Here is a 24,074-nt window from a genome sequence, read left to right as displayed (position 1 = left end):
ATTTCGGTTACTTTATACTTAGGGGCCTACTAAATTCATGGGAAATGTGCTTAATTTTACGAACCTTGTTTTTCAGAAATCACAGATTTCACAGATTTTTAAAGAAAAGTGCTACATTTCACAGCAGTCATTAAATTAAACTCATAAATTGTTTTAATAAAGTAAACCTAGAACATGTTATATCTCAAAGATGAAAATACTCCCCTCTGCGTCCGGTTGGGAGTTTTCCGAACTCAGTTACTAAGTAGTGTTTTTAGCTGCTTTACACTTCGACATCTTGGACATTTTGACTAACCGATTGCTAACTAAATTGCCGTAGGATTGCTAAACCCGCCTCATGGAACAAATTAACCAGTAAACATGAGACACTTAAATGCTATGCAAATGAATAATGTGAAATCGCTAAACACAAACCTTACATTTTGAATTTCACAGCAAATTGCATATTACACTTCACAGTTCATGACGCGATTTCCACGGCCGCGAATTAGGTAGGGCCTTATTTATAGTGGCTGGCAACCTTTCAGCTGTCACACCCCAACTGGACCCTAAAACCTGTATGGCCTTCAATGTTACACTTGTTGCAGACCATAACACACTTTTTCACATACACTACAACCACTTTGCTAACCACACATTTCCATGATCAGGGCTGCAGTGAGTCTGGTAAGGCATCACACACTCACTCATTCATCTGAAAGCAGCCAATCCCCATTCTCCATGTTTTTGTGAGGATGAGACAGTGCCTACCATGCTGTCCCCAACCTGCAACATTCACCCTACATAAATATGGGTAACTAAATATTTTTGTAAATATTACAATCTACTATACATCCTTATTTTTACCACCTCCGAAACTAAGATGATGTACACTGCTGATGACCTGCTGGCCCATGTAAAAGAGACAGCAAGGTAATGTAGGTATTTTGACGGCTCTTTGTCTCCAAAGGTTTAGAGATCTGCATGACTGTGGGTGTTTGTGTGTAATGTTAGACTCCTTTCTTCTTACAAAGTGGCTATTCAATCTTTCTGGTCAATATTGTCTCTCTGTTGGCTCCACTAGTGGACAAAGACAAAAGAAAAAAAAGCTCAGTCTGGAATTCCTATTTGAAAGTAACCCTAGACCAGACTGTTAGGACCAGATTGTACCTTTTTGGCAAATGACATATATTACTTACATAAATCTATAATAACCAGGTAGCACAGTACCACAGCTGGTATTGTGGGATCCACAGAGCAACATGAGTCCTTGGTTCAGTATTTGCACCATTTAAATTTGCACAATTTAATTGGTAAAAAAAAAAGTAGTCCCATAGTCCAGGCTTGTATTGTATTGTGAGGAGATATACTGATCAGCAATAACATTAAAACCACCTCCTTGTTTCTACACACACTGTCCATTTTATCAGCTCCACTTACCATATAGAAGCACTTTGTAGTTCTACAATTACTGACTGTAGTCCATCTCTTTCTCTGCATGCTTTGATAGCACCCTGTTCTTCAATGGTCAGGACCCCCAAAGGACCACTACAGAGTAGGTATTATTTGAGTGGTGAATCATTCTCAGCACTGCAGTGACAATGACATGGTGGTAGTGTGTTAGTGTGTGTTGTGCTGATATGAGTGGATCAAACACAGCAGTGCTGCTGGAGTTTTTAAACACCTCACTGTCACTGCTGGACTGAGAATAGTCCACCAACCAAATATATCCAGCCAACAGCGCCCCGTGGGCAGCGCCCTGTGACCACTGATGAAGGTCTCAAAGATGACCAACTCAAACAGCAGCAATAGATGAGCGATTGTCTCTGACATTACATCTACAAGGTGGACCAACTAGGTAGGAGTGTCTAATAGAGTGGACAGTGAGTGGACACGGTATTTAAAAAAAACTTCAGCAGCGCTGCTGTGTCTAAATCCACTCATACCAGCACAACACACACTAACACACTACCACCTTGTCATTGTCACTGCAGTGCTAATAATGATCCACCACCTAAATAATACCTGCTCTGTCATGGTCCTGTGGGGGTCCTGACCATTGAAGAACAGAGTAAAAGGAGGTTAAAAAGGTATGTAGAGAAATAGATGGACTACAGTCAGTAATTGTAGAGCTACAAAGTGCTTCTATATGGTAAGTGGAGCTGATAAAACAAACAGTGAGTGTAAAAACAAGGAGGTGGTTTTAATGTTATGGCAGATCAGTGTATACAATATGGCGAGAATTAGTCCCATAGTCCAGGCTTGTATTGTATTGTGAGGAGATATACAATACAGTGAAATGTATACAGTTCTAACACCACAAGCCTGATACTTTAACCTGATTCGTCCTTCTCAGGAGAGACATGAAATATACATGTCAAGTCTCCAGCCATCCCTCTCCTCCTCCATCTCTCTTTCTCTCTGTGCTATGATTCAATCAGTGCGACGGTACAGAACTTAATGATGTATGATGCCTGCATGTACACTCCACCACGAGGACACTCTGACCTACTTTCACACATGCACGCGCAGTGGGTGTATGTACACGATATGTCAATATATTTCAGGCCTTCTCTGAATGTCTGGAAAAATTGAAATGTATAAATGTTTACTTTCATTTATCTATTTTGATTAACTGGTTTATCCTTGTCAGGGTTGGTGTGGGTCTGATGCCACATGAAAGCACTGAATAAAAAGGCAATAATACAGGGTGCCAGCTTTCAAGCTGCCAGTGCTGGGCTCTAAAACTTGCCAGGATTTTATCATGTCCTAATTGTTGCCCATTAACGTGACTATCATCTCCATTGTAAATGGAATATAAATGTACCCTGAAACACTTTGAAGTTAAATGTGCAAATTAGGAGGAAGTCTTTAAGTCCAAAAGTCAGGGTTTGTCATGGTATGGGGCTGTGTCAGTGCCCACTGTGTATGAAAGGTGCTATACAAATAAACTTGCCTTGCCTTGCCTTGCCTTGGCAAAGGTAATTTACACTTCTGTGATGGCAGCATTAATGCAGAAAAGTACATTGAGATCTTAGAGCAACATATGCTGCCTTCAAGACATCATCTTTTCCAGGGACGTCCATTCATTTTTCAACAAGACAATGCAAAACCACATGCTGCACACATTACACATTAAGACATGGCTGTGGAAGAAGAGGGTACGGGTACTGGACTGACCTGCCTGCAGTCCTGGCCTGTCCCCAATAGAGAATGTGTGGAGAATTTTGAATTGAAAAATGCAACAACGACGACCCCGTACTGTTGCACATCTTAAGACGTGTTTGCATGAAGAACGACACGAAATTAAACCTGAAACATTAAATCGTTTGGTATCCTCGGTTCCAACATCTTTTAAGTGTGGTGAGAAGGAATGGCAACATTACAAAGTGGTAAATGCTTTACTGTCCCAACTTTTTTTGGAATGTGTTGCAGGCCAGAAATGCAGGAATGGATGTTTATTAATACATGAAGTAATGAAGTTGACCAGACAAAACATGAAATATCTAAGGTTTATCCTGTCTGTAATGAAATAAAAGTCACAGTAAATGTAAGAAACTCTGTGTTTTTTTATTATTTGCATTTTCCATACTTTCCCAACTTTTTCTGATTTGGGGTTGTAAAAAAACTGTTCAAGAATTCCATGACCTAGCTTCTTACAATCATTGTAAAAGAAATTCTGACTGTCTTAGAACTTTAGTCTGAACATTGTGCGGTGTGTGGTCAAATTTGTTGTCCTTTAAAAAATTGTGATGAAAATTCCTAGAGGGATCATAAAGATTACTGTTTATGCAAGTAAAATTCCTCCTCACTTTGTTGTTAAAGTCTAATTAGCAGCCACAGCAAGCAATCCTGCTGCAAAATAAAGCTCTTATTGTTAAGTTCAAATTAGTGTTTCAGCCTGGACTGATTAAGAATGATTAAGAGTGTAAGGATATAAGTCTGTCTTATCAAGTTAGCAAATTATGTGTGTAATTATGACTTTGATAAATATAGAACCCATCTGAGTAATTAATGTAGAAATTCACAAACAAACAAGATATACATCATAATTATCTTATTTTCATGTTTTACCACTGCTTTATCTGGGTCGGGGTCACGGTAGGTCTGTTTTTCTCAGAAACAAACCACACACAGGATGCCAATCCATCATGGCAGGATATAAATTTAAATAAAAAAAGGACTGTGGCGTGTAAATAGCTATGACTGACAATCAGACATTTACATACACTTCACATGTAACATTTCAGTGTTTTGACATGCCTTTTCAGTGACTGAATAATTAGAAAAACACACGTTTGATTAAAAATAATTTAAACTTCTACAAGTTCTTTAAAAGGTTTATTGTTGGTTAAAGGTAATTTTAATAGCAATTAATAAGCTTTTAATACAGCTCTGATTCCATCTTCGAGAACTCCACTTGACAGAACTGGTTCAACCAAATTTGTTGGGTTCTACCACAGTCATTTCCATACAGCTCACATATTCTTGATAGACCTTAATACTAATCAGATTTATGCATTTTAAAACCATTTTTAATTCATGTGTGATTTTTGAGATGTAGGTATTTTAGGGTTATCTTCCTTCTACCATCGTACTTGTGATGCAAAAAAATCACTTGCAGGAAAACAGTCCTAAAGCATCATGCCTGACAGTAAGTACAGTGTTGTTGGGTTTGAATAAATCAGAATTTTTCCAGTAAAACACACTAGCACACCAGAGCTGAAATTTCAAACTCGCCATCCGGCAGGTTGGGCGCCTACACAAACAAAATTATTGGCTTGTTGTTCACACAGAGTGGAAGCTGGACGGGACCTCATTACTGATGCAGTCATGACCTCTGCTGACTGATTGATAGTGCCTGCACAGAGTTGAGTGATAATGCATTGTTCAGGGTGTGGCACCGTACACAAAGCTGATCCGCGTATGACCTCGCCTTGTGCAGGTGAAAAGATGCTACTGAAAAGTCGGCTACTGCACAGGAGTCGGAGGGGGCGTGTGTCAGTCTCGGCTGTCCTCGGTCAGGAGTGGAGGCCAGCATTAGTAGAGAGGAAGCATAATGCAATCAGGTAAATGGATACGATTAGATTGGGAGAATATTGGGAAAAATATTATATATATATACTGTATATACACACACTTCTGGTCACTGTTGCGAAATAACTATTTTTGTTGTATCTAACAATATAGCTTTTTGAATATTAACAGTGATGTCTGTGTTCCAGCAGCTTCTAATTTACAAGAAACCTGTTTTCAATGATTAGTAAATTGCATCTGATATGAAAAGTTTGACATGAGGTGACAGTTTCTTTTTGACTCAACCTTGGCAAATATAGATACCTGAGGTTGCTTAGAAATAATGTCTCCAAATGACATTTCTTACTTGTAAAAATCTATGATATGCTTTTTAATATCTGTTCAGAGCTTTATAAAGGTTTCTAGTTATATGGTAATTCCTCTGTGTAATTGGTTTAGTCAAACTATTTTTATATATTATATATGAGCACAGATTAAAAAAAACTTGTGAAGGCACTTAATTCGCAGCATGGTGCAGGATGTGCGATTCACTGTGTTTCTTAATACACTAACAGCTAAAAGCATCACAATATTACACAATAATACAGTATTGCACAGACATATTCCCATCAGTGAGAAAACAGTGCCAACACACATACACACAGATTTCAAGCACTTTTGTTTTGTGATTATGTGTTTTCAGTGTGTATTACCATTTACCCATATATATTTTAATACATATATCTGTAGGCATAATGAAACATCTTTTAAAGCAAAATGTATAGGAGAAAATAGTGTCATTTCAAAAAGTTACATACAAGTAAATAAGGTTATATTAATCTGGATGTAAATGCTGATAGCAAGGGGATTAAAAAGGTTACAAAGATTTTGTGCAACAAGTAGCAATAGTAGAGGTGAAAGAGCTTCTTACAGCTTTCAAGAACATGATTAAACAACTAAGAAACTAAGACAAAACAACCACTTTAAACACAGTACAGTTAGTTTGATATTCCTCAAATAACTTCAGATCAGCCACTCAAGCTTTTACTTTACTTACTAGATGTTACTAGCAGGGCATTGGGAGCAGTCGCCTCACAACAAAAAGGTATTGGATTCAATTCCAAGGTGGGCGGTCCAGGTCCTTTCTATGTGGAATTTGCATGTTTTCCCCATGTCCATATGGGGTTCCTCTGGAAGGTTCCTCCCACAGTCCGAAGACATGCAGTCAGGTTAACTGAAGCTACTAAAATTGTCCTGTAAATGTGTGTGTCTGAATACGATAAAGCAGTGGTAAAAGAGACAATGAATGAATGTTACTAGCACTAGCACACACGTAGGGCATTTTTATTAGCTCCAATTGACGTGACTGCATGTCTTTGGACTTGTGGGAAAAAAACGGCGCACCAGGAGGAATACCAGACACGGGGAGACAATGCAAACTCCATATAGAAAGGACCCTGGCTGCCTGGAAGGAAAATTGCACCACTGTGACATCCCAACAGTCAGATAAAACTAGATCATTAGAGCTCTACCCATTGCACCACTGTGACACCCCAACAGTCAGATTAAACTATATCATTAGAACTCTAAACTCTAGAACTCTATAAATAATTTAGCTAATCTAATAATCTAAAACACTCACACCAAAAATAAATCAAGACTAATTTAAAAACAACTGGCTTCTTACTACAGCATTAACACAACAAAACATTATGTGCAAATTTATAATGAATGTATGCACTTTATGCACTATTCACTGTATATTAAACACTAAAAACATGGTTGAATACTTGATTCCCCCAACTGTACACACACACACACATGCGCGCACACACACACACACACACACACACACACACACACACACACACACACACAAACACTCACTCACTGTAACAGCAAAGCTGTGATTCTGTAAATAATACAACTGCTGTTAGGAGTTTCAATGACTCAAAGGCCACAGGCAGAGAAGGATACCATGGTGTAAAAGAGGAAAAACCATGAGAAGTGATTAAAATTTTTTATTTTTACACAGGAATAAAACCAAACACTTGTGTGTAAAATTTAATGTTTACTGTGTGTGGGAAAAGCTTGATTGTTTTCTGTGTATGTGTGGGTTTCCTTGCCCGTGAGAGCTGCCCTGCAATGCATTGGCACTGAAAAAATCATGACCCTAACCAGGATAAAGCTATTAGTAAAATGAATAAAATGCTTTTAAACTATTTAATATTTTGTTTAATTCTTGATTTCTATGTCATTCTTAATTATGTTTCTCATAGTGTAATCTCACAGTGACCACTGAAGTAAAGATAAGTGTTTTTTTTTTTTCTTTGTGTAAGTAAATGAACAGGGAATACATGCACACGTCTGAAAGATTCAACCCACCTCACATTATGAGGTATTATAATGTATATAGAATTTTATGAAACAGAAAGAATATGTTGATACATACAAGCAATATTAATATAAATAGACATTGAGTATAAATGAAAAACATTTAAGTTTCTTGACAATGTCTATGTGCACTATTATTCAAAGTAAAAAATTTGATTCTGACACCACTCTTGTGGATTTTTCACCCATTCCTCTCATGCAAAGGCTTGAACCTGGAGACTGAAAAAACCACTCCAGGATATTCCAGAACTGATTCCATAACCAAACTTTAATTGACTTTGAAGTGTGCCTTGGATCACTGTGTTGCTGGAATGTCCGGTTATTACCAAGGTTCGATTTCACCACAGAAGGCATAACATTCGTCCTCAAAATGCCTTGGTATTTCATTGAACCCGATACCAGACACATATGGTCACCAGTCCCTGCAGCAGAAAAACGTTCTGCATTATTCTGGTGAAATTGCTAAGGCCTGTGGATACTGCTTTGGGCTTTCTCCTATGGCAGGGCACAAGTTTGGAGCTTCCAGACAATACTGTCAATAGGGTGTCCATGTGTCCAGTTTTAGGGCGGATTGAACAGTTTATAGTCTGCTTGTCCACAGTTCGGCACAATGCCTAAGTGGACACGTATTTGTCCTCTGAAAGCTAACCAGATGCTTGTAATGATTATAATTAATTTGCCCGTTATTGGCTTATGAACATGTTAAAAGAAATTATTTGTATTTATTGTGTTAAAGCCACCACTTTCGATAAGGACATCCACCACGTTATTGCGGAACGTCCAGCCATGAAATGCTAGGTGTCTACATGCCAAAACAAGAAACTGCTCTGAGTGGTCAGCTCACCACCCTTTCATTTCAAGGAGTAGGAAGGATGAATTCCATGCTTTTTGTTCTAAAGTATCACAAGTAGATTCTAAATGTTGCGAGCAGCACATTAATTAATATGGCAATATTCTAGGTTATTTGTATGCATTACAATAACATCACTTATTTTATTCATTTATTTATTTGGATTTTAACGTCATGTTTTACACACTATGGTACCATTCATGACAGGACAGGTTATTACTCGTTACACAAGATTCAACAGTTCACAAGTTTAATGTCAAACACAGTCATGGACAATTTTGTATCTCCAGTTCACCTCACTTGCATGGCTTTGGACTGTGGGAGGAAACCCACACAGACACGGGGAGAACATGCAAACTCCACACAGAAAGGACCCGGTCCGCTCCACCTTGGGACGAAACCCAGGACCTTCTTGCTGTGAGGCGACAGTGCTACCCACTGAGCCACCGTGCCACTCCTAACATCAATTAAGGTTTTAATTTTGTGTGCTGTAGACACTGTCCTGACTACCCACTGTCATTTACATTTACATTTTCAGCATTCAGCAGACGCTTTTATCCAAAGCGACTTACACAATGAGCTGAACACGATGAGCAATTGAGGGTTAAGAGCCTTGCTTAGGGACCCAACCGTGGCAACTTGGTGGTGGAGGGGCTTGAACCGGCAACCTTCTGCTTACTAGTCCAGTACCTTAACCACTGAGCTATCACTGAGCTATCACTGACCCACCCTAACTGCCAATGGTGTCTATAGTTCTGATTTAAGGTTATATGTGCCCTTGTAGCTACATTCATGTGTGTGCTGCTCAACGCTAGAATCAACGCATATGAAAGCACGTTATCAGCGCTTCAGTTAACAGAGCTTCTGGAGTGACTTAATTAGGGCGTTTGCTATAGGACACTTGAGTTGTCAATCAAATACTTTTCCATTGGTATTCCGCGAGGAGGGGGCGGGACTTAGGAGGAGCTGAGGAGAACTCATTCCCAACGCCATTTTGAATCGTGTGTGTATAAATTCAGTTTTGTTTTTGTCCTCCTACCTGTTTTCGTGTAAACTCTGCCTCTCGCTTCGGAGGCTTGTAATCGCGTCCTGACCAATCTTGGAACGGGACGCGTGAGGCATTAGCCAATAACATGAGAGAAGGCGGGACTTTTTAGAAATATGGGTGGAGAAAATGCCATAGCCAGTGACTGAGGAAAGCAAAGCATTGCTTCATAGGAGATTGAGAGTCGGTTGTGGAGCGCTGCGGTTTGGGAATTTTTTGACAGGATTTCGCCGGGTTTCGACAGCCAGCGCGTCGCGGTGAAATTTCTCGGAAGCATTTAAACACTTGGACAAAGTGTTAATATCGAATTAAAAGTCGAAGTGGAGTATATTTGTGGAAAAATTCGGACATGGCAGGTCGTCTTTGCGTCGACATATAAGCCACGGCTGCTTACCTCAACCGTCAAATCAGCTTTACAGTGGAAAGTTGTATTAATAACAAACCCTATTCCGTCTGACGCGGATTATAAATATATCTTCACAATAAACTGAAAACCTGGTTTGCTTGTAATGCGGTTTTTATTTTGACATTGATTTTTTTTTGTCGTGTTCTAAACTCGGCTTGGACAACGAATCCCGTCGGCTTTGGTGTTTTTCTTGGACCAGTTATGGATTTGTGGCCACCATTATCGACTGCTACCATTGAGCAACTCCATTAACCTGAATGAGTTGTACGTTTAAATACGCTTTAAAGCTGCAGTACGTGACTTTCTTCATAAATGAGACTTTAAAGCTGTGTGTCAGGTTGGCATGGTTGTTTAGACTTAGGATATCCTCAGCACCATCCTGGACTGTAAGGAATTAAGGAACTCTGAACTGAATGAGTTTTAGGACGTTTTAAAGCTGCTGTACGTAACATTTTTGTCTGTCAAATGAAGACAGCTGCTTGTTTTCCTAAAAACGTATTCAGTCAACGGCTGGCAGACTAGATTGGACACAGTTTTGGGGAATCGAACATTATAGATTCTTACAGATTGGTGTCCCAACTTTAGAAGTCATCAGCTGTAAAGTAGCTCTTGTTGATCTGGATGTTAGAATGAGTTTTAAAGGTACAGTGTGGAACATTTTGTTCAACAGCTAAGACAGCTGTGTGTTACTCTGGAAAGTCTATGATATTGATTCATAGTGAAGTGAGTTGAATCTGGCATATAGTTTTGAATTATTTTCTTTATTTTCGAATAAAGAAATCTGTGTTGCCTTGGAAATTGCAAGATTTTCCAATGGTTCTGATTTGGTGTATTTGTTCCACTTATGCATAATTGGTCAGGATGAATTGATGCACTGCCTGTAAGCACTATCTGACTGTTTCAGCCTCTAAGATTTTCACAAGTTGAATCAAAGAGCTTTAATTTTTTTGTCTTCAACACGTGACAATACCATTCTGAGCACTACAGTGCAACTGGATCAAATCAGGACATTTATTTATGAAACTGTAACTGGAGAAGTGACAGCAATAGCTGCCAGACCTTCACATTGCTTTGACCAAAATTATGCTCTAAATCATTCTAATTCAGTATTTATTTTTTAGTAAGATGAATTCTGGGTGCAGAAATCATCCGATATGGACATTTGCAGTCTGGTTTGAGCAGCCTCAGATTCATAGACCTTCATAGTTGTGCTTTTAGCTGTCTGGTCAGATTGGATTCATTTTTGAAGATCACTTCAGGACCAGCCTTGAACTGTACAGAACTGAGACACGTGTTTGATTTTGATCAACAATGGATCTGTTATAAAACAGATGCTTTCTTGAAGACAAAGCATTCGCATGCAAAGTTTCATTGACATTTCAGAATTATTTTGGAAGACTGGACCTTCATGCATGTGGGATTTTATTAGGACTAAAGCTTCACCCTGAACCTCAACATGGGCTCTGCAACTAATCTTGCATTTGCAGTTTTCCTCATCTCATGCTCCTCAGGTGGGTCAATAATATATTATTACGTTCTCTTGTGATGACTTGTGCCAAAAATGTTCATTTTATTAATTTGTTCTGTTCACATTTGCATAGGGTACATTGTGTTATTATAGTAAACAATAAGTGTGCACTGTTAGATCATAAATTACCTGCAATAACGAAAGGGAATGGACAAAACGTAAATCACTATTATTTTATTAAGATTTTAATGTAATGTTTTACACACTTTGGTTACATTCATGACAGGACAGGTAGTTACTCGTTACACTAGATTCACCAGAGGGTTTTAATGTCAAACACAGTCACAGACAATTTTGTATCTTCAATTCACCTCACTTGCATGTCTTTGGACTGTTGGAGGAAACCCACGCAGACACAGGGAGAACATGCAAACTTCACACAGAAAGGACCCAGACCGCTCCACCTGGGAATCGAACCCAGGGCCTTCTTGCTGTGAGGCGACAGTGCTACCCAACATTATTTATTTATTAGGATTTTAAGGTCATGTTTTTACACACTGCTTACATTCATGACAGGACAGGTAGTCACTGGTTACACTAGATTCACCAGAGGGTTTTAATGTCAAACACAGTCACAGACAATTTTGTATCTTCAATTCACCTCACTTGCATGTCTTTGGACTTTTGGAGGAAACCCGAGCTCCCGGAGGAAACCCACGCAGACACAGGGAGAACATGCAAACTCCACACAGTAAGGACCCAGACCACTCCACCTGGGAATCGAACCCAGGGCCTTCTTGCTGTAAGGCGACAGTGCTACCCAACATTACTTATTTATTAGGATTTTAACGTCATGTTTTTACACACTTTGGTTACATTCATGACAGGACAGGTTATTACTCGTTACACAAGATTCAACAGTTCACAAGTTTAGTGTCAAACACAGTCATGGACAATTTTGTTTTTCCAATTCAACTCACTTGCATGTCTTTGGACTTTGGGAGGAAACCGGAGCTCCCGGAGGAAACCCACACAGACATGGAGAGAACATGCAAACTCCACACAGTAAGGACCCGGACCGCTCCACCTGGGAATCGCACCCAGGACCTTCTTGCTGTGAGGTGACAGTGCTACCCATGTTTTTACACGCTTTGGTTACGTTCATGACATGACATGTAGTTACTGGTTACACAAGATTCATCAGAAGGTTTTAATGTCAAACAGTCACAGACAATTTTGTACCGCACTTGCATGTCTTTGGACTGTGGGAGGAAACCGGAGCTCCCAGAGAAAACCCACACAGACACAGGGAGAACACCTCCACACAAAAAGGACCAAGACCGCTCCACCTGGGAATCAAACCCAGGGCCTTCTTGCTGTAGGGCGACCATGACATCCAACATAAACCATTACATTTATTTAAACACCAGGGAGCAAAAAGGAGAAGGTACATGTTTTTTGGGGGGTACATGGGGGGAGGGTTGGCAGCTGTAATTTTTCTTCAACGCCATACAGGTCTTAGATGGTTTTTGATCAGATGTTGAGCTGCTCATCATAATGAAAACCTTCCAGTTCTTTGACTGATGAATGAGGTGAAGATGGGTAGATCTGCTAATCGTGGTACTGGTGAATTTCATATATAAAAGATTATAGTGGAGCTATAATCCTAGAATATACAGGCATCATCAAGAGTGTTTGTACCGTAGGCATGTCGTCTACGAGATGCTCAAATTACTATTAATTTGCTACTGCATTCAACAACTCACAACTGTTTTCCAGATGTGGGAAACGGTTAAAGTTGACCATATTTTCCTGTATAGTTTAGGGGTTTGGGTTTGTGCGTTTTGAAGCATCTCACATAGGCTTTTAAAATGGCAGGCCTGACAACCTTTCCATGAATTCCAGCATTGTGAAGTTCACAATATACAGTTTTTATTAACATCGGGTCATATGCTGTGTTCTTGTGGCTGTAATTTTGTTACTTGCAATCAAGGCAACCACTATATTTCCTCTTTGGAACTTTTAGTTCTCACATTGCTATGAAATTGAATTTTAAAATTCTATTAAAGTGTATGTTAGCTACATTTTGCAGTTTACCAATCAATGTTAAAAGTAAGTATTCTTAACCCTTGATTATTGCACACCGTGTTGTGGATTTGATTTTAAATGTTCGGTTTCTGATTTTACCCTGTTAGTAAATCATTTGGTACACCATGCACATGTCAAGTCCATGATTATCCTTTAATGTGGTCAGTGTTTTGGCTGTGACAGCTACATTGGTCCGTGTACCTTTGGTAATTCGTTTTTCACTTTAAATCCCAAAGTTGAAAAACAAGAAAACGGGCCGTTTTTCGTTTCAAAAACCAAAACGGGAAAACGGGGCGTTATTCGTTTTAAGATCAAAAATCAAATAACAAACAAGCAGAAATTGAAAAACGGGTCGTATTTTAATTTTCCAAAATCAAATTTTTTTATCAGTTCAACCAGAAATAAAAGTGCGAGCGCATGCACGCGCTGACGTGCGTATACATGCTTCATATAAACTGTAAATCAGGTACAAGTGTTGAGAAGACGGAGCAAAAACTCATAATAACGTTACGCCGCGCCCCCTGTTCTATTACCATATAGAACTCAATTCTGTAATACAGGCATAACTAATCATACATGTCACGGTGAAACTATTACAACATCTAATGCTTCTTTTTAATCAGCGTTCTGCTTATTATTTACCAAATAACTTTTTGAAATATATTTGATTGTTGTTGCTCCTTGTTTACTGCAGAGTTAGTTCGTGCAATTTTATTAATTTTTGGATGTTTATTGGCCGAGAACAAGAAATATTGAATCGCCTCGGTTAAGGATTCGAATCTTCGTACTGAATCAGGAATCACGAGTCCGAGATCTCAATTAACCCGGATCCTATGAGTCCTCTGATTGGCACTGGCTCTGAGTTCATGGAAGACAAGTGATATTTGGATGCATTTTCATGCAGTAAATCAATCTCAATCAAGATGTCAGTACAAGTGACTCAAGTGAACCGAATCACATTACTGAGTGACTCAGACTAACCCGAGTCCATAAAATGAACCGAATTTACCACCACTATGTGACATGTACGATTAGTTATGCCTGTATTACAGAATTGAGTCCTATACGTAGGGCTGGACGATATGGCTAAAATGTATATCACGATATAACTCCTAATTTCGGTGGATACGATATAATTCCGATATCGATATGAATAATACAAATGTCAGAAAAACTGCCAAGAACACAAAAATTGGATGGCTGTACCTGCAAACCTCTTTTCTGGTTTCTGGCAAGAAATACAAGCTGAATACACCACTGAATTAGTCCTTCATCTCTTATCAGCTATTTCATCTGCTTCTTTTTCAACTGTGGACAGTGGCAAAGCCAGACAGTTTTCATAGGGGTGGCCAGACTGAGACCTGTCTGATACCTTATTTTTTGTATGTGGCTAGTGGCTGTTGATCTAGTAGTGTTTTGGTCCCTCACTCATTTACCTATGGCAGTGAGTGCCATGTAGAATTACATCAAGCCTAGCATAATAAGCTTTTTATTTTTTCTCATTTTCCATGTGAAAACTAAAATATAGCCTATAACCTTAACAGAATTTCAAAGATATTCCTTTGCAATACTTGATCATTTGACTGCAAACTTGTGTGTACTGATGAGACTCATCTGAACCCCAGAACATGCCAGTGTGAATGCATGGAAAACCAATTTTAATTTTCCTTCAAGAATATGACACATTCTGACCAACACTATTAAGCCAAATCAGCATTGAACATTGACTTTACTTTTAATAGCCTTCTACAATGTTGGGGCTTCTTAAAACTGAATATTCTCTTTTCAATAGAAGTGTTATTTAAATGCTATTAAATTGTTTTTGAAAAAAACAAAAACGCCCAATTAGGAGGAAAACAGCCCAATCTGGCAACAGTGGAACGCGAATATCCCGTTGGTGCCTTTATTCGCAGCGCGCCACAACTAATAAGAAGTAGTAGTAATAACTGGTATTAGTACTCAGTAGTACTTTTTCTGTAATTGTGTTGGTGGTTGACATTTATGTTGAGTGTGTAACTGCACTGTTTTGATGGAGAACTACTCGCTTGAGGTGCGCTGTTGAATTGCGTCCCTGTGGGAACACCTGCGAGCAGAAATGCTTCCGCAAAAAAGTAACACCGGCAAAGCGCACTGACGTATGCATATCGATCGAATTTGTTTAAAAATCATATCACCGTTATTGAAACATTTTCTATCGCGATATATATCGATATCGAATTATTGTCCAGCACAACTATACGGTAATAATAATAATAATAATGTAAAAAATAATGCAGCATTCTTTTTTTCTTAGAATAGCCCCCTATTTTTTTTAGGATAAATTGTTCTTGTGTGAATTACAAGGGCAGGAAAAAGTACGGCAGACCAAAGTCAGAATAGGGGACGCGGCGTAACGTTATTATGACTTTTTGCTCCGTCTTCTCAACACTTGTACCTGATTTACACTTTATATGAAGCATTTATACGCATGTCAGTGTGTGCACGCGCTCGCATCGCACTTTTATTTCTGGTTGAACTGATAAAAAAATTTTGATTTTGGAAAATTAAAATACGACCCGTTTGATTTTTGATCTTAAAACAAATAACGCCCCGTTTTCCCGTTTTTCAATATTGGTTTTTGAAACAAAAAAAATGAAAAACGACCCGTTTTGTTGTTTTTCAACTTTGGGATTTAAAGTGAAAAACGAATTACCAAAGGTACACGGACCTACATTGTAACATTCATAACCTCTACAGTTTAACAAGGTAATAGAATTCATTCATTTATTTACCACCACACAACATAATGGAATAGAAAGAAGGAATATAATCTGTATGCCTTTAATGTCATATCAATTTGGGTAAAGATTGATAAAATAAATAGGCAAAGTATAAAAAGTAGAAAATTAGAAAGCAGATCAGGTTTGTTTGTTTATTAGGATTTTAACGTGATGTTTTACACTTTGGTTACATTGATGACAGGAACGGTAGTTACTCATTACACAAGATTCATCAATTCACAAGGTTATATCGAACACATTCATGGACAATTTAGTATCTCCAATTCACCTCACTTGCATGTCTTTGGATTGTGGGAGGAAACCGGAGCACCCGAAGTAAATCCACGCAGACATGGGGAGAACATGCAAACTTCACACAGAAAGAACCCGGATCGCCCCACCTGGGGATCAAACCCAGGACCTTCTTGCTGTGAGGCGACAGTGCTACCCACTTAGCCACCGTGCCTCCCCAAAGCAGACAAGGTAGAAAATGTTTCTTCTTTAGCTTTGCAGTGGGGGTGGGGCTGTCTGCATACATGTTTTGACTAATGGCATACATGTGATGCAAGTAGAAATTGTCTACATTTTATTTTTCCCTGAAGCATTACTTGAAATAACAGCAGAACGTTCTGCTTAAACAGGCTTGTTTAAATCTGATGTTTGAACAGTGTGTGAGATTTGTAATTTTTTTTTTTACACACAGCATATGAAAGGCAGATTATTTTAGTGATCTTATGCAGATCTATACTGACCCGGTCAAACTTGTGTACTACTCATACATGTTTGTAATATTTGAATACTGTGTACTTTGTTTGAGGGTGTGTAGCATGGTCTATTCTTAAGTGTGTGTGTGAGAGAGAGAGACATGAGTGCCATTGTATCTGCGGACTATCAAGCTGGGTTGGTGCCCAGAACAAGGTTAATTACACTTTCACTCTTCTAATGGGGGGAGGACAGGATTAGATAAGAATAGAAGGAGCCAGTCAGTAAAAGGTTCACAGGACACAGATGAAAACCTGCTTTCTAGATGTGGAATGTCGACGTGATTGCATATTCGTGTATGAATGACAAGGTATTAGAATTTGCTTGCCTGTTGAAGCCTGCTTGTTCACAGTTTTGCTCTTCTACGTATACTATGCTAGAGATTTTCCTTCAGGTGAAAAACAGAAAAGAATGTCCAGTCCCAGGAAAACAGACACTTCAGGGGTGGACATATTAAACACCAGCAAGTGAATCCTCCACTGTATTTGCCTGGACACAGTTTGGGCTAGTGTTAGTATTTCATAACTTTTAGTTTCATAATAAGATTTTGGTAGTCAGTACAAATATGTTTTGTTAATCCATATAAAGAATAATGCTCATTTACGATATTTACAGTTTTATTAAAGAAAACATATATTCTTTTATTTCTTATGCACAGAGCTTTCAAAGTGTTTTACTTGGTGTGAGACAGGAGTGTGAAACCAGTTAAGTTTGATGCTACAAATATTTTAGAGAAAGACTTGTTTGCTCAACAAAGTATTGATTGCTTTGTATGATAAGTTTGTTTTGTTGTTTGAATGATCAGATTGTGGTTTTAAATCAACCCTTCAGAACAACACTTTACCCAACATTAATTCCAGCTAGTATATTTAGCATTGATTCTCCAATTATTACAACTTTTATTCGTTTAATAGATTTATGAAGACAAAATACAAATAGTAGGTCCTATGTTATACTAGTCATGTATGGTTCATTTGAAAAATGAGCAAATGTATTTAACTATTATTGGTGTACTTTATTTCATTATTAAAATGAAAAGAGCGCTGTGAGATGACCCGGACTGGATTTTAACCCATTTTATTAAAGCTCGTCTATCTGTAATGTTGTTTGGTTAAGTACTAAGCACTAGGTAATGTAAGAGCACGACTGTTTCCTACCCTGTGTGGTGCACATTTAGAGTGATTGAAACTATTTGGGAATCAGCAAAACTGTGGAGATATATAAATACACCGATCAGACATAACATTATGACCACTGAAAGCTGAAGTGAATAACACTGATATCTCATCATCACGGCACTTGTTAGTGGGTGGGATATATTTGGCAGCAAGTGAACATTTTATCCTCAATGTTGATGAGTTAGAAGCAGGAAAAATGGACAAGCATTAGGATTTAAGCGAGTTTGACAAGGGCCAAATTGTGATGGCTAGATGACTGGGTCAGAGCATCTACAAAACTGCAGCTCTTGTGGGTAGAGATGGGACGATCGATCGGCTACGAATCAAAATATGCTGTCGGCGATCGGCGATATTTCCTAAAAGTAGCCGATCCGATCGTGTGATATATAAAGACCATGTTAAGTTAACAGCTCAGTGGATTGATCCAGACTTTGAGCTACGAAGCACCAACCATCACATCACCATTCATCAACAATCGTACAGAAACCATGGTGAAAGCTCTTACGATGTAATTTTGCTGATTGTAATATTTACTTTAAAAAGATAATTCAACCCGGTCACATCTGAGTCGATTCTATCAGCACGTTATATAAACTCCTGGTTCACTTTGGTAAATCGGAAGCGGTTCTTACTTGTGATGTAGATGAGAACAGAAAACGTTACAGAGCCAATCCGAGGCAAAAGTTCATTCATTACCAAATTCGTTAGTTCAGGATCATCTGCTGAACTTTTAGCTCCTTAGACGGAACGAGTCTGACTCGGTTACAGATCTGTGGTAATAGCAGTTTAATTAAGCTTTTTAATGTAAGAAAGTCACACAATGTTCTGTAGTAGCTGGTGTTTATTTAAAACCACGACATTTAATTAATAACAGTAAACACGGAGAGATAACTGAGAAGAGAAACTTACGCTTCACATAAAAACGAATCAACTCATGAATCACTTATAGCGATACTGTGAACAAAGCGTCTCTTCTAAAGGCACAAACACACACACACACACGTGCGCGCTGCTCCGGTCTATCTTTACTGTGAGGCTCTTTTTAAGTTTATTTACTGCTATCGGCCGATGTCCCTGAAAGGAGATCGGAATCGGTGCCAAAAACCCCGATCGGTCCATCTCTACTTGTGGGGTGTTCCTGGTCTGCAGTGGTCAGTAGTAAGGAAGGAACAGTGGTAAACCGGCGACAGCGTCATGGGCGGTCAAGGCTCATTGATGCATGTAGGTAGCGCAGGCTGGCCCGTGTGGTCCGATCCAACAGACGAGCTACTGTAGCTCAGATTGCTGAAGAAGTTAATGCTGGTTCTGAGATATTAATATTAATTAGTTGAGGTTTGCAAGCACACAGTGTAGCAAGATGGCTAAATCTTAAGTTAATACTATATAAAAGTGATGCTTATAATACATTACAGTGATGCATCTTTCAGTCAAAATGATTAGTTGGTCATATAAATTCTAAACTGGCTGGTAAATTCAATTATGTGATCTGGAACATACACATTTTTAATATAACGTTTGCTGTCCACATGATCACAGATCTGTATCGAATGGAATGAAAAACTGACGTCCAGTTTAAGGTTGATTAAGTGTTTGGAGTTTCATCTGAATTCATTACACTTGCGTTCCAAAGTGCTTGCTTTTACAGGAAAGCTGATTGTAAGTGCTCAGCGCTCATGGTCATACTTACAGTGCTGATTAATGTTGCTGTAGAGAGCGTTTTAAGGTGGCTGTGTGTTTTATAGTACAGAGTCAAAGTTGGTGGCCTGGCTCTAGCTGTGCAGCAGCTTTATCCTCTTTAACTTAAGCCCACAGAACTTTCTCAGACATATGCCAAGGTTAACAGAGCTTAGAAAATCCCAGACCTCCAACACATGCACAGGGAAGCTTCTGTTAGGAGGTGAGAAAAGGCAGGTTCACTTCACTACACAGATGTCGTTTTTGGAAACTGACACCATTTTTCTTATTAACATTTAGAGCCCTAAACATTTTCCCGAATCACATATTTTTCCACTAAAAACTCTCAAACTCCGTTGTAGACTTGGAGCCAGTGGGTGTCCAGCTACCCTAGATGTCTTGTGTGTAAGCGTTATAGAATTCTTACTAACACCAATCTGGGATACCTTCATTTGGAAAGCTTAAAGCTTTTTATTGTTTATTAGAACAGTACAAGTTTGTGGAATAGAACAGGTTTTAAACAGGCTGCAGAAAGAGTATCTTTTGTGGGGGAAAGCTTGGCACCTAATTTACCAAAGCAACAACCCATAAATAATATATATTTATTAAATGCTTCATCCTAAAATGTTTTGACACCCTGTCCAGTATATTTCTGCCTTGAACCTAATGCTTCCAGTTAAAATCAATGAAATAGCCGCTCAGGTAAACACACGCTGGAACACCAGAGCTGGGATCTCGAATACATCGTATCGAGTCTCAGCTCTGCCTGCCAGCTGGGCAGAGCAACCACATGTACAACAATTGGCCTGTTGTTCAGATAGGGGTGGGATATTAAAGCCGGATAGGGACTCTCTCATAACTAATAACGACCTCTGCTGGCTGATTGATGGCGCCTGCACAGAGATGGGAAAAGAGTGCTGTCAGGGTGTGTCATACACAGTGCTGATCAACATTGCACTCATCAAAGTGCAGGTGACAAAATGCATATGGCTGCTGCCCACGTGTCGGAGGGGGCGTGGGTTAGCTTTGTTCTCCTCAATCAGAGCAGGGATCGGCATTGGTGAAGAGGAAGCATGACGCAATTGGGCAATTGGACGCGCTGAAAGGGAGAAAAAGGGGAGAAAATGCATAAACAAAATGTATATCTATATTAAAAAAAATAAATCAATGAAATATTTAGGCTATGGGTACCAAACACACATTTCTATAGGTTATATTTAGTTCGTGGTTACAGGGTTGTTTGGTGGCCACTATAGAGGTTTAAAGCATTCATTGCTTGGTCAGCTATGCAACATAAATCTATGTATGTGTTATTTTAACAAATCTGCTAGAAAAGCACAATCTAATATACAACGTGTAATACAAAACCTAGATACTGCATTTGTTCCAGCCTACAGATTTGTGGCACTACCATGTTCAAGTTTTAATGGGACCCAGGGCAATGTGTATTGGCCAGACTAGGTGGCCACGAGGTCATCAGGTTCAACAGTGATAGTTGGATTTTGAATCTACCCTCTAAATTCTTGTGCTTAAGTGCAGCCAGTTAAGGAGCCCCTGAGGACCAAAGCGTCACTCATCGGCTACAGACTGAGGAGAGGAGGGGGAGAGGGGCAAGACAAATGCAGTGCATACCTTCGCTTTCTCTGTCTGGGTTTCAGCTTCTCTGGCTCCATGTTGTCCGGGTCAGAAGGGCATTGGTTGGGTATGTGCGATAGTTAAACTCTCGTAATTGCCTAGCTTTTACGTAGTTTAGGAAATAAGAGTATTACATGAAAACCAATGTTGCCCCCATACAAAGATTTAACCCACATTTAAAGGAACACATCTGCCAGATTTTCTATGCTCTTGGTAAACTAGTAACAGAATTATGGGGTTGCTTCACTAAGAAAATGCAGCCTTTATTTAGGGATGTTACATTACTTAATTTAACACTAGGGGGTTTTTGTACTTCGCAAAATCAAATCAAATGAAGTGTTAGATTTGTGTTGTAAAGAACAGCAGTTTTCAGATGACTTGAATGTAATATCATGTTTAAGATGTGTTGTTTAATCCATACAACTATATACAGCTCACGGTGTTTTGCACACACGACTGTGTGCGACTGTAGGCAGAGTGACGTGAAGAAGCCAAGGGCTGCGTGCGAAATCACATACTTGATCAGTACTTAACAGTACACTTTTCGCATACAGTTTTTTGAATACTATGTATTTGGACACGCTCGCCATTCATGCATTATTATTTCTGAACTTTAATAACCATTCTTCTTGGGCGTAGGAGCCATTAGGGACAAAATCGTTGCGTCTGTGCTGTGTTTATGACAGTATAAAGTACTTTCATTAGCTAAGTTTATTTACATAGCGCCACAGAGTTTAAAACTTAATCTATTAAATGCTGCTGACGTTAATAGATTAACACTTGTTGGATTATTGTCGAGTGGAAATTAAGCTGGTGCATGGAACTGATTGAATTTAAGGTGTAATAATAATACTGTACATGTCAGTTGTAATAAATTACGGTTAAGTCCATGTTCTGTAATGTAATTGTGGTCTTGAGCCTTTACTTCCCACATCACACAGTGATTCACAGATTCTTGATTTTTGTGTGTTTAAGCAATGAAGTAATGCTGTGACAGTGGTAGCCTAGTGGGTAGAGCTTTGGACCATCAGTTAAAAGATTGAGAGGGCCCTTACCTTCTCGGCTCCAGGGGGCCGCCGTTCAATGGCTGACCCCGCTTTCTGACCCCAGCTTCCAAACAAGCTGGAATATGTGAAAAACGATTTCTACAAGTGTATATGTATAAATGGCAAACAAGAGCATTCTATTCTTCTATTCTGTTAAAGAACAGAACAGCAGAGTCTGGCAGCAGGAGTGTATTAGACTGTGTCCGGCAACATTTAGCTGTGTGTGGGTGTGTATATTTAAGGTTCCTAAAAGTAGAATAAGAGCCACTCACTGACATGATTACAGGAAAACTCAGTGATTATAGAGCTGCCACTTTGAGCTGGCGGAGAAAAAAAACTGCCATTCAGACTGGGCACTGACACAAAAGATTTAAGAGCATAACATAGACTGAAAAATCAGCACACAGAAAACTGCTAAATGTGTGCTATGTTGGATTGATATTTTGTATCTTTTCAATTAGATTGTCAGTGTTCAAGCTGACAGACATTCAGGTAACTTTAATGAACACAAGAGACTGTTGCGCGTCAGAATTGTCAAGAGATCAGGAGTTTGACATACTCAAACCAGCCTGTCTGGCACCACTATCAACCAGTCACTCAGATCAGAATATTTCTTCATTCTAATGTTTGTGAACAATAACTGAAGCTCTTGATCCATGGCTGTATAGTGTCCCAAAGCACATACTGGGGCCTTTTGCAACAAGTCATCATGCATAGAAAATTAAGCAAAATATGAAAATAAATACACTTTTCTAATATTGTGTTTGGGAATCATTTGCTTCTGTTAATTATTTTGAAAAGCTGGTTAAAATCAGTTTGACATTTTAATAAAACATATTTGATAATACTACAACCACCATAGCCAGCTCATGGGCAAGCTGTTTTAGCTGGATTTTCACCCCCTTTTTCCAATCTACCCAATCTAGTCACTTCTAATTCAAATTTGTGAATCAGTTACAGATAGTACAACCCTCAATCTTAAAATGGGTGTGTTTGAAACTGTTCGAAACTTAGTGAGCTGCCTTGCTGTCTTACTGCCTACATAGGCAGCTGCCTAAGTAGAGAGGATTCTAATAAGTCATCGACTTATAAGGCAGGTTTATTCGAATGCACTACTTAGACCGCGATTCCATCAGTTTTTGCTTAGTAAGCTAACACAGTTAGCCTTATGGCATTAAACCAATGGGATGGGGTGGCACAACGCACCAGCATGTCAACTAACATCTCCCTCCGTGTACCGAAAACGGTTAAATTTGCTGACAAGCCCGAATTTGCAAACAAATGACACTTGTGCACGTTTATACAAATTAAACATCAATAACAATTTATTTACGTTTGAAAATAACTCGTTTTTTCGCACCGTCCTCCATATATATATATAGCCGCTAAAGGTCTCAGTATATTTCCAGCGAAACTAAGTTCGCGAGCGTCACGCGAAGCCGAACGCGTCTTCGCGAGCTTACAAGCTGGCATACTTCTAGCGGTTTCGTTTTGCCTGTCGCGTCTGCTCCACAGCTGCATGTGACGCGGTGACATTTATAATATAAAGACAAATTAATGTAATTTAAATTTAGTGACTACCGAAAAACGATGGCTGTGTCCAAAATCGCATAGTAAATAGAGGTAGTGTGCACTGCTTGGCCGGTACAGAAGTAAGCTCTTTCAGTACGCAAGTGCGCTGTGTTTGCATACACAAAAATGCTGCCCAAGCAGTAGATTATCCAGGTACTTTTCGTGTACTGTTTAATAAATGCTTAATAATGATTATTAACTG

At 39.0% G+C, this 24,074-nt stretch overlaps 1 protein-coding gene across 2 annotated transcripts in view; it reads left to right on the top strand.

Annotated features, from left to right (window-relative positions):
• Positions 1-10,605: 10,605 nt before the first annotated feature.
• The window catches only part of acvr2ab (activin A receptor type 2Ab), a 105,084-nt gene continuing 91,615 nt past the window's right edge, over positions 10,606-24,074 (top strand). The window contains exon 1 of one of the 2 annotated variants that reach the window (XM_062997782.1): positions 10,606-11,201. In XM_062997782.1, coding sequence (XP_062853852.1) covers positions 11,147-11,201 — 55 coding nt within the window. In that variant the 5' untranslated portion in view covers positions 10,606-11,146. The remainder of the gene's footprint in view (positions 11,202-24,074) is intronic. The other variant, XM_062997783.1, reaches the window with a different exon arrangement.

The sequence above is a fragment of the Trichomycterus rosablanca genome, chromosome 6 (assembly GCF_030014385.1).
Source record: "Trichomycterus rosablanca isolate fTriRos1 chromosome 6, fTriRos1.hap1, whole genome shotgun sequence".
Taxonomy (NCBI): domain Eukaryota; kingdom Metazoa; phylum Chordata; class Actinopteri; order Siluriformes; family Trichomycteridae; genus Trichomycterus; species Trichomycterus rosablanca.
This window is presented reverse-complemented; position numbering and strand designations above follow the sequence as displayed.